Source organism: Schistocerca cancellata, chromosome 4 (assembly GCF_023864275.1).
Source record: "Schistocerca cancellata isolate TAMUIC-IGC-003103 chromosome 4, iqSchCanc2.1, whole genome shotgun sequence".
Taxonomy (NCBI): domain Eukaryota; kingdom Metazoa; phylum Arthropoda; class Insecta; order Orthoptera; family Acrididae; genus Schistocerca; species Schistocerca cancellata.
Window position 1 is genome coordinate 825,736,202 of NC_064629.1, and position 14,474 is coordinate 825,750,675.

At 36.4% G+C, this 14,474-nt stretch overlaps 1 protein-coding gene across 1 annotated transcript in view; it reads left to right on the plus strand.

Moving 5' to 3' along the window:
• LOC126184863 (protein phosphatase inhibitor 2-like) overlaps window positions 1-14,169 on the plus strand; it is a 28,323-nt gene extending 14,154 nt beyond the window's left edge. Inside the window, exons 3-4 of the mRNA XM_049927478.1 lie at window positions 3,680-3,771; window positions 13,485-14,169. Coding sequence (XP_049783435.1) covers window positions 3,680-3,771; window positions 13,485-13,726 — 334 coding nt within the window. The 3' untranslated portion in view covers window positions 13,727-14,169. The remainder of the gene's footprint in view (window positions 1-3,679; window positions 3,772-13,484) is intronic.
• The last annotated feature ends 305 nt before the right edge of the window (window positions 14,170-14,474 follow it).

The following is a 14,474-nucleotide window of genomic DNA, read 5'->3' on the forward strand; positions in this document are numbered from 1 at the left end:
TGATACATGACCAACACATTCAGAAAATATCGTTCTTGTGCAATGCAGCTAGCTCATTATTCCCAAGAAGTAATGAGTGCTGTCAACAAGGGATCTCAGATCGATTCCATATTCCTAGATTTCCAGAAGACTTTTGGTACCGTTTCTCACAAGCGACTATTAATCAAATTGCGTGCATATGGAGTATCGTCTCAGTTGTGTGACTGGATTCGTGATTTCCTCTCGGAGAGGTCACAGTTCGTAGTGATAGACTGTAAATCATCAAAAACAGAAATGATATCTGGCATTCCCCAAGGTAGTGTCATAGGCCCTCTGCTGTTCCTGATTTACATAAATGATCTAGGTGATAATCTGAGCAGCCCCCTTAGATTGTTTGCAGATGACGCTGTAATTTACCGTCTAGTAAAATCATCGGACGATCAATTACAAAATGATGTAGAGAAAATTTCTGTTTGGTGTGAAAAGTGCGAGATCATCCATATGGGTACTAAAAGAAATCTGATAAATTTTGGGTATGTGGTAAATCGCACAAATCTAAGGGCTGTCAATTTGACTAAATACCTAGAAATTATAATTATGAGCAACTTAAATTGGAAAGACCACATAGATAATATTGTGGGGAAGGTGAAACAATGACTGCACTTTGTTGGCAGAACACTTAGAAGATGCGACAAACCCACTAAAGAGATAACCTGCATTACACTTGTCCGTCGTCTGCTGGAATATTGCTGCGCGGTGTGGGATCCTTACCTGGTACATTTGATGGAGGACATCAAAAAAGTGCAAAGAAGGGCAGCTCGTTTCGTGTTATGGGTGAGAGTATCACTGATATGATATGTGAGTTGGGTTGCCAGTCAGTGAAACAAAGGTTGTTTTCTTTGCGGCAAGATCTATTTAAGAAATTTGTCACCAACTTTCTCTTCCGAATGGGAAAATATTTTGTTGACACCCACCTACGTAGGGAGAAATGATCACCATAATAAAATAAGAGAAATCAGAGCTCAAATAGAAAGATTTAGGTGTTCCTTTTTCCCACGCGCCATTTGAGAGTGGAATGGTAGAGTAGTAGTATGAAAATAGTTCAATGAACCGTCTGCCAGGCACTTAAGTGTGAATTGCAGAGTAACGATGTAGATGTAGATAAAGAACCAAACATGAGATAATACAGTACTGGTACTTCAAGAAAATTTGTCCCGAAAACTGCAATGAAATCTTAATATCAGGTTGAGGCCTACTTCATTGTGAATCTGGACATAGGAATGTGCTTTTTAAGCCAAATTATCCATTTTAGCATGGTGTAACAAATTCTGATGCTCTTAGAGTATCCTGTTTCTCTTAGGATGTCATGTAAGATCTCTTAATACTATATGTGTTTGAACATATGGGCTTCCTAAATCATTGTAGCTGCCTATGCACAGTAAGGCCTGTTTTCTGGCCCTCTCTGGCAACTGCTGAAATTAAGCCATTTCAAACAGGTCGTGGGAAAATATTGTGAACGGTGCTTTGAAAAGCATTAGTTTCAAAGTAAGTTTCCTTTTATGCAAGATGTATTAAGTTACATTTGCGAATATGCAATGAATTTCTTAAATTGCAGAGCATTTGATTCTCATTTAAAACGTAAAACATTGTGGACTAGGCACTTAGAAGAATTTTGAGCCAGAAGACCAGAAATTGTCATTATTTAAAACCTTACTGGCACACTTGTGTGATGTATCTTAAAGTGCAACACGTGCAAGAAAGACTAATATTATTTTTTCTTGTAGCTTGTTAATCCTCAAGACCAATGTTTTATGTGAAAGGTTAACTTTTCATATTTGTGTGTTCACTCTACTTAACAGTGATGTTGCTATTGGCTGACTGTCATGTGTTCTATGCTCTGAATATTTGCTGTCATTGGCTGGCAAGGTCACGTGACATGAGCTATGACTGGCTTACTAAAGTGAGTTTCAGTTGTGATTTCAATGCTTCAAAAACTAACCTGATGTTTTGAACCTGTACTATCGTAATACAAATACAAAAATATGCAGTGTATCGTAATATAAAAATATGCAGTGTAAATGTTGCTACACATCAGAGCTTTCCAAAACTTTTATTCTTGCCGAGTTTTTTTGTTCTCTGAAGTTCCACACTGGTGTATAAAACCTTTATCATTCAAAGGATTGATATTTTTACAGCTCCAAGGGAAAGTATACTGTCACATATCATGGAAAAAGTGTATTTTTCACCTTGGGAGAAGTGTGTTTTCACATGGGAAAAAGTAAATTTTTAACCGGGAAACCTGGGAATTTTATTTTATTTTTTTTTTTTTTCCTTGGTCATGTATAGACCCTAGTTGATCTTATAACAGTGATATGAATTAAAGCTTTACACCCCAAAAAGATGGGCATAGCCAAACATTAGTTGAGAAAAGTTTACAAACATTGTTCACGATATAACCCATAATTTCAACAACAGAAAATTCTATACTTTCTGAAAGACTAACACTTTTCAACAGCTTGTGAGTCTTTCATAGATATTCTAAATTTTCATTTCTTCTCTTAAGTCTTATTGACAACCGCATTACCAAGAATGGTTTTCAGTTTTTCTCTTCAGTTTGAGTTACTATCATTTATTTGCCATTTTATTTTCATTTAGATAATTCATTGTCTTCTTACACCCTCCTTCACCTACCAGCCTTTCATCTAATTTTCCACTCTTCTGTTAGATTTGCTATCTTTGCATTAACTATATGTTGCTTCGTGTTTAAAGGGTGCACTCTGTGCTCTCCTCACAGTCTTCTGGCAGTACAGATACTCAACAGCTCTTTCTTCCTTTCTGTATACCATACCTCTCCAAATTACTTTCATTCTACAGCATTTCTCACTTTCTTGATGCCTGTTTTACATTATCCTTTATCTATCTTCTTTCGGCCATTTTGATTCATTGCCATACAGGCTGTGTGATAAAACAGATTTAGTGTGTTGCAGTGTAGAAGTTCTCTCTCTCTCTCTCTCTCTCTCTCTCTCTCTCTCGAGAAGTATTTCTAAATAATCAGTCACAGGGCTTTAGTTCTGAACAATGTTTGGTGTAAGGCAGGTAGTTGCCTAATGTGATTTTTTTTAAATCATACATTTTGTGAGAAGTAGTGAAGAATGTGATAGAATTCATCAACTTTGAGTAATAACACTAACAAGTACCATTAAAAAGTATATATATTGTCTATATTTCGTACAATAATGCGCATTTTAACCATGAAAGTAATGGGACCCTCATGGGAATACAGGACTTTTGGGTGGACATTTTCTTGTTCTTAATGCTGTTAAAAGCACTAAAAACGAGAATTTGAGCCCAAAGTAGGGACATTAATATAAATACCGAATGCATTATGTATAAAGTGCCACGATAAATTTGTTGGCTCGGTATGTAGTGGCATTTCATCACAACAAAACAATCACATTTCAATCTAACGTAGACCTTGGTTTACGCTACAGACCAGTCAGTCACCTGAACTTTTACACCAAAATTAATAAATAAAATGTCATTGGTGGTATCACTGATAAAAGCAGATTGCCAGTACCACTAACTTCACTATGCTCTGTTCCTAGTACTTTCTGCCATTTACCTTCATAGTTGTAATGTTACATATTCTCAGTAATTCAGCGTAGGTGTACATTCTTTAATTTTGATCTTATTTCCACAGAATTCGACTTGAGGCAACAAAGCCACCAAAAAGCATTGAAGAAGATTCAGAAAGCGAAGAAGATAGTGAAGATGAAACTGATGAAATGAAAGGTAATACTTGACAAAGCACTTTTCGGTACTACAAGAATTCAAAATGGACACATTGTGTTTTTGTAGTAATTGTATTTTGTCTGTGCCACTGTCAGTAGTTTGCCTGCTGGTAGTGTGCATGAAACAAGGAGGAAATACATATTCAGCAGTACAGTAATTTTAGTGCATTTGCTCAAATAAGTATATCTGTGATGGTATAAACAGATATATTTGACTGTGCCCAGGGTAAATTGACAGGATTTTTTTGTGTAATTGGTTTCCTAATATTATATTTATCTTCAATTTAAGGCATTGTATCAGATAGTTCCATGAACATTTATGATCAGTTCACTCAGAAAAGTGTATAAATTTGTTAATAATTTGCAAAGATTGTTTTCAGTGTGTAGTTCAAATTCTTCTAGGTTTTTAGTGGCATTTCATCATTATTGTGGTTTGCAGATTGAATTTCACTCTAGTCTCCTAGGCAGAAGAAAAAATGATGAATCAGGTTGTCGGTCAACATATCCTTGTGTTTATATGACTAGGTACCTGAAAAAATTAACATTTGGTACAAATACAAATATAGATTCAAATTCTGCCCCAAAATGCAAAAATGTGAAATTACTAGGGTGTGCTCAAAAGTAAGGCCTCTGAATTTTTTAATTTGAGAACTCTTTAGGCTTTTAAAATTTAAAAAAAAAACCTTTCATAATATTCTACACCTTTATCAAAATAGGCACCAGGGTGACGAACACATTTGGCACAAAGAAATATCGGATTACTGATACCGTCAGTGTAGAGTGGCTGACTTCACTAATGAAGCCACAACCTTACCTCTGCTTGCACTGCTTCATCACTGTCAGTGAGAAGTCCTCAAAGGTGTTCTTTCTGTTTTGGAAACAGATGAAAATTGAATTGGGGCCAAGTCAGGACTGTATGGAGGATGATTGATGAAAGTGAACCCAAGGCACCAGATTGTTGCAGTTGTGGCACTCATGTGTGTGGTCTGGCAGCGTTGTGCCGAAGGAGAGGGTGCTCCATGTGTGGGACACACTCTTTGAATTTGTGCTTTCAATTTTCTGATTTTTTTTTTTTTTTTGTGGTGGGAGGCGGGGGGGGGGGGGGGGCTGTCATGCAGTGACATAGTTACATACCGCCATGTAACCCACTTAAATTCAGAGTCCTCTTGTGTCAGAGGATTGCTACTTGTCAGTGAAGCAGGAAAGTCAACAGAGTAATATGCATATATGCATGCCTTGTAATACCTCAGCCGATATTGAAAAGTGAATAAAAAACTCAGAGGCATTACTTTCTAACATGCCCTCGTACCTAATAAATGCTATTTGATGGTGAATTGTATCCAGATGAACTATTTTTGTCAGAGTGTGTGAAAGATGTTTATTTTCTGCATAAACATGGTGTCCCAGGAGGAATGGTTAATATTTAGGAATATGTCAGGAATGATCCGAAGCAAAACAGTCTAGTAAACATGGGCTATACCTCTTCTACTAAAAAAGTCCTCATAGCTCTTCATGCATTTTAGACCCATGTTTACTAGACTTTTTGCTCGAAATGATGATTTCTGCCATATTGCTGATATTGACCAATATCAGTAATATTGAGCAATTTTCAGTCACTGGTATTTGCACATCATCTTAACAAATTAGGCAAGAAAATGTGCTTAATAACATATTTGTAAAATAAAAAGCTGCATGAATGCGGCGACGTATTTGTGTGCTCAGTGCTCTAGTGTCAATCCAATTGTCTGTGGTTCAGATGCTGCTATAAAATGCACACTGCATAGGGCAATACAGGACTCAGCTGCAGACTTGACATCTTGGAACAAAGAAATGTATAGTTCACCTGCTAGCTAAAATTCGAAAGTTTGTACAGTCTGGACACTTTTGGGTTCTGGATGTTTTGAACTGTGGTTGCATCAAATACCAGTAGAGGTTGGGTCTGAACTACAAAGTTCAACACTGCTAACCTCAACAAGCAATAGTGTAGTAGCAGTTACTAATTGCTGAGTGTTGTACATTGGTGGTTGTTTTCTTATTTTGAAATGATTCTATCATGGACTTAGATTACAATCATCATCACACCAGAAGGGGTCGGTGAGCCCTATGACCTTTCGGCAGTTCGGCTATTGCAGTAACACAATATGTGTGTAAGGTGGCTGCCCCGCAGGAGGGAGGCAGAGCTTCTTTCCCCCCACTGCCCCTCTGGTGGTCCTAATGCTAGTTTATTGACACTTGGTGCTGGCAGCCAGTTTATAGGATCTAATACAGTGATGGGAAAACAAAGCCTGTCAACATATTTCAGTAGTGTCAAAATCTTCCCTAACTTATGAATAGTTACTTTAGATTCTACTTCTATGCTAAATACCTTATCAATTCTTCCTGTAGCGATGTCAGTTGTGGGTCTCCCGCCATTAATGCCGATGAAAGATTGAAATCAATATTCTGCAAAGTTTGTAATCATTGAAGTGAAGTGGGTGGGAAAAGAAAAATGTGGAGGAACACCTTAAATTAGCAAAGATTATCTTCACCAGTGGGAAAAGACTGCTGGTTCTCAACAGAAACAATCATTTGTTGAAAGCATAAATAGAGCCAAAAGAAGAAAAGAAGCAATGATGATTTCAGAAAAAATTGAAGTTTTGGCAAAACCAAATATTCCAGTCAAAAAGCACTAAGGCTTTATCTTCAGGCATTTAGCATGGCAACCTTTTAAGTTTGGATGTCTAATCATTTACAGACAAAAAATTTTAAGTGTGAATTTTGCCAAAAGTAGATGCTCCATTTTTCAGGTCCCAAGTAGTGCTACTGTTATTGACACTGTGGATAGCTGATAATTTTTGTCTTTCAGTAGATAAAATGTTTCAGTAATACATAGTAAGAATGGTACTCCAGTTTTGAGTGTGGTTTTTGCAAACATTAGCCCAGAATTAATTTGCTTGTGTCAACTTAGTGCAGGGTAATTTAGATCAAAGACCAAAATGAGAAATTGTTTGTACAAGATTTACTAAATGATTTGCACAGTTTGGATTGGTTATCTTAAGAGGTCCAGTTCAACAACCAAAATTTTGAAAATGTTTTTTGGTGGGAAGATATAACCTGCAGTTTCTGCTAGTTGGAGTAGGAAGTTGAGGTCATTAAGGCATAGGATTTTTTGGTTGATGTATTCCCAGTCCACTTGAAGTAGACATAAAATTCCAGATTCAGGTACAACCAGTGGTGGATGTAGTGGAGAAGAACTGATTGGTCCATTGGCAGACATTACAAGTGACATTGATGTATGGAATAAAATTTCTCCAGATAATCTGTTGTTGTTGTTGTTTTGTTTTTTATTTTTTTATTTAAAATCTGAAAGATGGGATTGAAATGTGACTTACAATGAGAGGCCAGACCAAGTATCACCAATTTTGATTGGCTTCAGCATACTGTATGGGATTACTTGAAAGAAACTCCTGTGAAAGGCTGTAGGTTGCTGTTCTTCTGTTTATGAAAAGTAACAGGGGTCAAAAATTGCTATAGGATCCATTTTGAGCTCAATGAAATCATTAGATCGCTCATAAATAAGAAAATTCTAGTTATATGTATCAGGTCCACAACCTGTTAGTGTCAGATTGTAGAATGGTAGTAATTTCGATCTGTTGCTGATACATTTGCTAATTGGGGCTGTTGCAAAGTAGTGCAAGCCTTGCATTCACATGTCAGCTTCCATGCCCGTGGATTATTAATCACTTTTTATGCATTACTATTAACTTCTTGGCAGGGGAATGAAAGTAGTTATGAAATCAGTGTATATCCATATGAACATTGGTAACGTGTGTTGATCCCCATTGCAGACTGGATTTTGTGTGGATTTCTGGATTTCTCACAAAATATATTATCGTGTTTTAGGGAATATCAAGATGGGGGCAATAAAGAATGACATACTTACTGGTAATCTGTCATCACCCCCCCCCCCCCCCCCACCCTCTCTCTCTCTCTCTCTCTCTCTCTCTCTCTCTCTCTCTCTCTCTCTCTCTCTCTCTCATTTGGGAGCCATCCTGCTTTAGGTTTTCCGTGATTTCCCTAAATTGCTCCAGGCAAATGCCAGGATGGTTCCTTTGAAAGGGCACGGCCTGCTTCCTTCCCCGTCCTTCCTTTATTCGATGAGACTGATGACCTCGCAGTTTGGTCTCTTCCGCCAAACAACCCAACCCTTTCTCTCATTATCTTTGATCCCGTCTCAGGGCAAGCCTTCTCAGTGCATCAAATGGTACTCACCATTGGAGGGAAAACAGAGAAATCCTCTACACCAAACACAGTTGATGACATGACAACTTTGTGTGAACTACTGGAACAGACAGCTAACTGTGCATAAAGTTTACACCCTTATGCTTGGTTATGCAGTTCTCTAAATGTTTCAAGAAGTGTGCAGCAGTTTCATAATTTCCGAAGTTCTTAACTTGATGAGAGAAGGAAGTCACATGATTGGCAGAGGGATGTACACTTCTGCCAGAATGACTTCGGTTCTATAAACCTGCTGACTTGGGTTGTCCAGAAATATGGAATTATAGGTAACTATATCAATTTGCCCATTCAGTTTTCTGCTATTTCTCTATAAAGTGCTCCAGGCAAATATTGGGGTGGTTCCTTTGGAAAGGCACAGCCAATTTCTTTCCCGTCCATGAAACAATCAGAGCTCATGCTCTCTAATGTCATTGTTCAGGGTGTATACGCCACGAGACAACCGGGAAATAAGGGAGAAACCCGGAAGTTTTTTCATCAGGAATAAAACTGGGAATATTTAAGAATTCTGGGAATTTTTCATAATTTCAGTTTTCAGTTAATTTTTCGTAATTTTGACTAGGAAGAACTGGCACTAACAAAGAATATTACTGTATCCAGTTACAGCAGGATAATACTGCAGCAATAATGTATAAATGAGAGAAAAACAAACAAAATGAAAGTTGCAAAGGAAATGCGCCATTTACAGCAACAAAACACAGCGCACACACAAGCGTCTGCCAACAACAAAATGTGTAAAAGGTTCTAGGACGAAGACTATGCAGTACTTCATAACAACAAACTCTTTCTGATGAGCGTGACGCCACAACTGTTTACATTAGGTTAGTTTGAGAAATTGCCAGCGGACTGAGGTGCAGTTGAGTCTCCTATAAGCGGTAACTTCTCCCGCTTCTGGCTACTTAGTGTGGCTGTTAGCTATATTGGCAGTAACAACAAGCAGCCATATGCTACCAGGAAAAATTTTTCTGTCTTACCAAAGCTGGCAGATTCGCACATGCGCAGAGCAGTAAGAGTTTTAGATGGAAGGGGTAGTCTCCACTTGGCTTGTGTTTACGTTTAGTGATTTTACTGTTCCCTCTTAATTTACAGCTCTCATGTCAAATGAACACAAAACGGATATCTATAGCAGGGAGCTATCAAGTGAATTAAAATACATTCACATAATTACAGAAGGCCAAAATATGTTATTAATTTCAGTTTTCTTATTTCCACATTTTTGGCAATCAAGCATTAATCCCCTTGCAGCACAATGAAGTTATTTTTGTCGGTTTGCTAAAGAAATTTGGCTTTTATTAATCTTTTCTGCTGATGCATTCAATTTATGTGAAACAGTGTTTCATTATATATTCCCTGCTACTTTCAACTGTTCAGAGTTTCAAGTGCACATTTTCATCTTCTGGCACATTTGGCATTATGCCATAATGAAGAACAAAACACGAGATATATTATTTCATGTTTTGTTCTTTTTATGGCATAATAGCAGTGGTGGTATTCCAAGAAAATTTACATCCCGAAAACCACACTGAAAGCTTAATATCAGTTTGGAGTGTGCTTCATTGTGAATCTGGACATAAGAATGTGCACTTTAAGTCAAATTATGCATTTTCCTATGGTTTACAAATTTCCGATGCTCTTGGAGTATCCTCTTGTTAAGATTACACATACGAGCATATGGGCTTCCTACGTCATCGTGGATATGTACACACAGTAACGCCTATTTTCTGGCGCTCTCTGGCAACTGCTGTTTGTAACAGGTAGCAGGAAAATATTGCGAGTGGATGCTATGTGAGAGTGTTCGATGAATTTCTTAAATCGCAGGGCATTTTATTCTCATTTAAAACTTAACACTGTGAAGACCAGCCACTTAGAAGAATTTTGTTGGCTTTTCTTGTAGCAACACCATGTGTATTAATTTAAACCATTAACTTTTACTATTTGTGTGTTCATGGTACTTAAGTGTTGTTGCTATTGGGTGACTACATCATGTGCCCTATGCTCTGAATACCTGGTATCATTGACTGGCGAGATCATGTGACGAGCTATGATTGGCTTACAAAATCGCATTGCAATCTCGATTTCAGTGCTTCGGAAATGAAGTGCTAGTTTTGGTGGAATTCAAATTTATACTTTCATAATACATGTTGCTGCACATCAAAGATCTTTCAAATTTTGTAAGTGCCAGAAAGTTCTAAGATGGTGTATAAAACCTTAACCATTGGAAAGGCTGATAATTTTTACAGTTCAGAGGGAAAGCATACTGTCACTTAACATAGAAAAAGTGCATTTTCACCCGGAAAATTCGGGAAAAACACCAGAAATTTTTTCCTTGTCTTTGTTGTCGACAGGATGCTAAATCTACTCCTTCATTCCTTCCTTTTTGTAAGTGGTAGTGATCAATCTGCAGAATTTCTCGTGCTAAGGAGTAAAAAAAAAAAATTGCATGAAGTGATTCGAACCCATGCACACAGAAGCAGTAAAGAACTGCATGCTAGCCTGATGATGCCATTTGGTCAGTGCTTCAGTTACCAAGGGATTTCCACCTGAAGTACATCTGCAGTGGATCAGAATCATTAATTATTTGAAATCTTGAAGCTTGTTAGATTGTGAACCTGATAATATAAATAAAATTTCTGTGTTATTGAGTACTCTGATTCCACCCGCTCTGAAACATATTGTTACTCAAGATCTTGGACCTTAGTTATTTTTAATGGGACTGTAATTACCTAAACATTTCCTCAGGTGTCACTTTATAGCAGTACCATATTGAAATTGGTGGTTCGCAAAGTCTGGCTCTTAATGTTAGACAGTTTTGTCAGTACTATTCCAAAGAGTTCATGGCTTCATTAACTGAATAAACAAATGTGTCTATGAACCATGACATAGAAAAATGTGAATCAAAATAATAGGGCAGCCCTCTTACTGGAGGAATACACACATTTATAAAATAGTTGTTTCTGAAGTTTTGCTCTACATAGGCCCTTGATTTATTGCATCAGTATAACATTAATGGTGTAAAAATTTTCATTTCATTATCAGGTTCTAAATAGAAGAGAGTTCAACTGTTATCAATGTCTCTCACAACTCAATGCAGAATTAATGACTCCCACCCCAAAATACACTAGCTTTAGACCATTTCAGTATCCCTGTTAGTAGTAATCATTTTCTGGGCAGTACTCTTTTGTGGTGAATCAGTGACTTTGTGATGCAGGTGTCTATTTACCAGTCAGTATATAAAAACAAATATGGTTTGAAACTTTATGAACTCTATGAAGCTAATTTGGCTTGTGAAATGAAAGTCTGCTGTGGCAAATCAGAGGAAAAGGCAGAGATCAGTAATGTATTTGATTTTTCTTTTAAAACTCCCAGTAACCAAGGATGTGTGATATTTATGGATGATTTTAAGAATTTTAACAAACCTGTCATAGGCTTATAAAATGTTTGGGTCATTACATATCAGGAAGGATAACTCAAAAATGTTAGTTTCTATTAAACTGAAGAAGTCTGTGACACCATGGGAAATAAATAACATTGCTGTTTCAGAATATGAAGCCAAAGGGATGTTTCCTCTCTTTATGTTTCATACTGAAATGGTAGTTCATTATAAAAAATCACAAAAATCTTTGAAACCCAAGACAGTGACATACCCAACATTGATAAAGCACTTGTTCTATATGTTATTGATATTTCTTCACAGTGTGTACGTGCCTTCCACCTGAAAACAACTTCAACCTCTATGAAGTTTATATTTAAAATTGTGGTGGGAAATCGTTTTGTTAAGAGTTTTTATGTGTGATTTGTAGGTGCAAACACACATTTAGAGTTAAATATTAGTTACCGCCAATGCTGAGACTGTTGAGTATGGCATAATTTTTAATTGCCAGTTGATATGTTGAATTCTGTTGCCAGAGATGATGTGATTCATTAATATTTCATTAGATTTGTTTTACATTGTGTTCATTTCACATCTACATAAAAATACCTGAAGTGCCTCTAAAAGCATATGTCAGAATGGATGGTTTACAAAGGCACTGAAATATGAAAATAACTTTATTGGTACCCTCTTAGTACAAACATGATAAATATTTTCAGTCTGCAACCAGGAAGAAGCCAACAGTTGCCCTTATCTTACATGTATACTCACAAGCCAGTGTGCTGTGAATGACCGAGTGTAATCTTTACTAATAATAGGCACTGTCTATCCTATTCTACTAGCATATGGTGTAGAAGTATGCAAGATATGTCAAAGACAGCAGAATTGATGTACAGTATACGTCAAATATTGTTCATCTAAATTAATTCAATGTGGGTTTAAAAGAATTTTGCCTAGCTTTAAACTATATTATTATTATTATTATTGTTATTATTATTATTTCTGTTAGAGGTGCTACACGCTTTGAGAATCCTACCATGAAATTGAAGTCTTCCATTGGTCTTCTGTGGTACAGGTTTCATGAATTCATTCTGTTTCATGGTTTTGAGCAAGAATGTGTAATGGTGAATAGATGGTACTCACATTGCACAGAACAGCAGTTCAACTACCATTCAGCCATTGTGATTTAAGATTTCCATAGTCTTCAATAACTTTACATACATGGATGGTTCCTTTGAGAGTAACAGTCAAATTCCTTTCCATCTTAGCCAAAATTTGCATTTGTGCTCTATCTCTGATGACTTAGTTCCCAACAGGATGTTAAATACTAATTATTCTTCTTTCTATTTCATGTAGTTTCCCATTTACTTAAACATTATGGCAATATTCACTAATAGAATTAGTGGCGAACTTCTTGGAACCTTTTGTATTCCTTTATTTATGAGCATTATTATGTATTTACCCACATTTAAAGAGAACTGCCTGTAAGTACATCAATTGGAAATGCTATAGTCACTGCATCTCCGTATCATTCAGTGACTGATACTTTTCTGTAGACAATAGCATCCTCAGCGGACAAACTGAGTGCTAGTGACCCTATCCGATAAATTGTTTATTTGTATTGAGAACATTAGAGCTGCTATTATCCGTACTTGCAGAATTTGATGATTCATCCAAGTTTATTTGCAAGATATTGTGCAGAGAAAAAATGAGCTGTTGTTTCACAAGAGCACCAGTTCCTGGACCCTTCATAATTTTTTTAGAAGAATCTTTTTATCAACTGGTATCATAACGTTAAATAGTTCAGAATATGTTTTACGATCGGTCAGCTCACTGATATTGTGGGTTTTGTAATTCTGTTGATGCATTCATATACCAGTTTCATATTTTAGATTGTTGTACAGTGGAGCATAAATAGAGCTTCTGGATATCATATCACGTTTACGAATATTTTTTTTATCATCGTTAAGAACTCATATGTTATTGTGGACAATCATTCAGTTCTTGTTTTATGAATTTCAGTTCACTATTGTATTCACAAAGTTAATATATATTTTCTTGCATTACAGCCAAGCGTGTGGCATTTGAAAGCAAGCGAAAAGCTCACTACAATGAGTATTATGCTGTAAAACTTGCTCGGAAGCTGATGGAGCAAGAGGAAGAGGTTGAAGAAGATGATTACTGTGAGCATGACGAAGCAGTAGAAATGGAGGAGGATGATAAACATGCACAACAAACGACTGAGAACAGTGCCAGTGCTTCAAATATGAACTGTGTCACAGTACCTGCAGCAACAGGACATTGCAGTTAAATCTTTCTGGATTGTGTTACTAACTGGATCTTATTTAAAACATTACAGACTGGTGTTCATCTGTGTCCATTAAGTTTAATTTATCAAAAGAAACAATACTTTTCCCCCTTCCCAAATGACAAAACTGATCAGTAAAAGTATAACATTGGTTTTTGACATTAATTGCTAAATGTGAATGCACAATTAAATGCAGCTAAAAATTTTAATATATATATATATAAATGTATGTATGTATCAGATGTAAAAACCCTTCAGTATTTTGTCCAATATAGGGCATATATATGTGTGAGATTTGAAAAGTGGAAGCTGGAATTCTTTTAGAACTGAAATCTTTTTTTCCCGGTAGATTAATGCTTAAGTTTGTAACAAAACTGAGGTTACTTAGAAAAAAATTAGGGAAATTTGAAGTCTGAGGATTGGTGGGCTGTCACTTACCAGATGAACATGTGGCAGAGCTGATAAAAATCTACTGAAGAAATTCTTAGAAGGGTTTAGAGAGATGATGTTGAAGGTAGAATTATGGCTGAAAGGACAGTTTTTTGTTTAAAGACTTTTGAAAGAGTTATTCTCATATATGAGAATACACAAATAAAATGGCTTTATTTTCCTATGCAGTTATTTTTTCCCCACATATATATGGCAGCATTGAAGTCTGTCGAGCTCTTTATTTTTATTTTATCTAGCAAATTTAAATTTGTATTTGGGTGCTATCTTTATATATAATAGCTTCAGTTCACTGGTCAGTGAC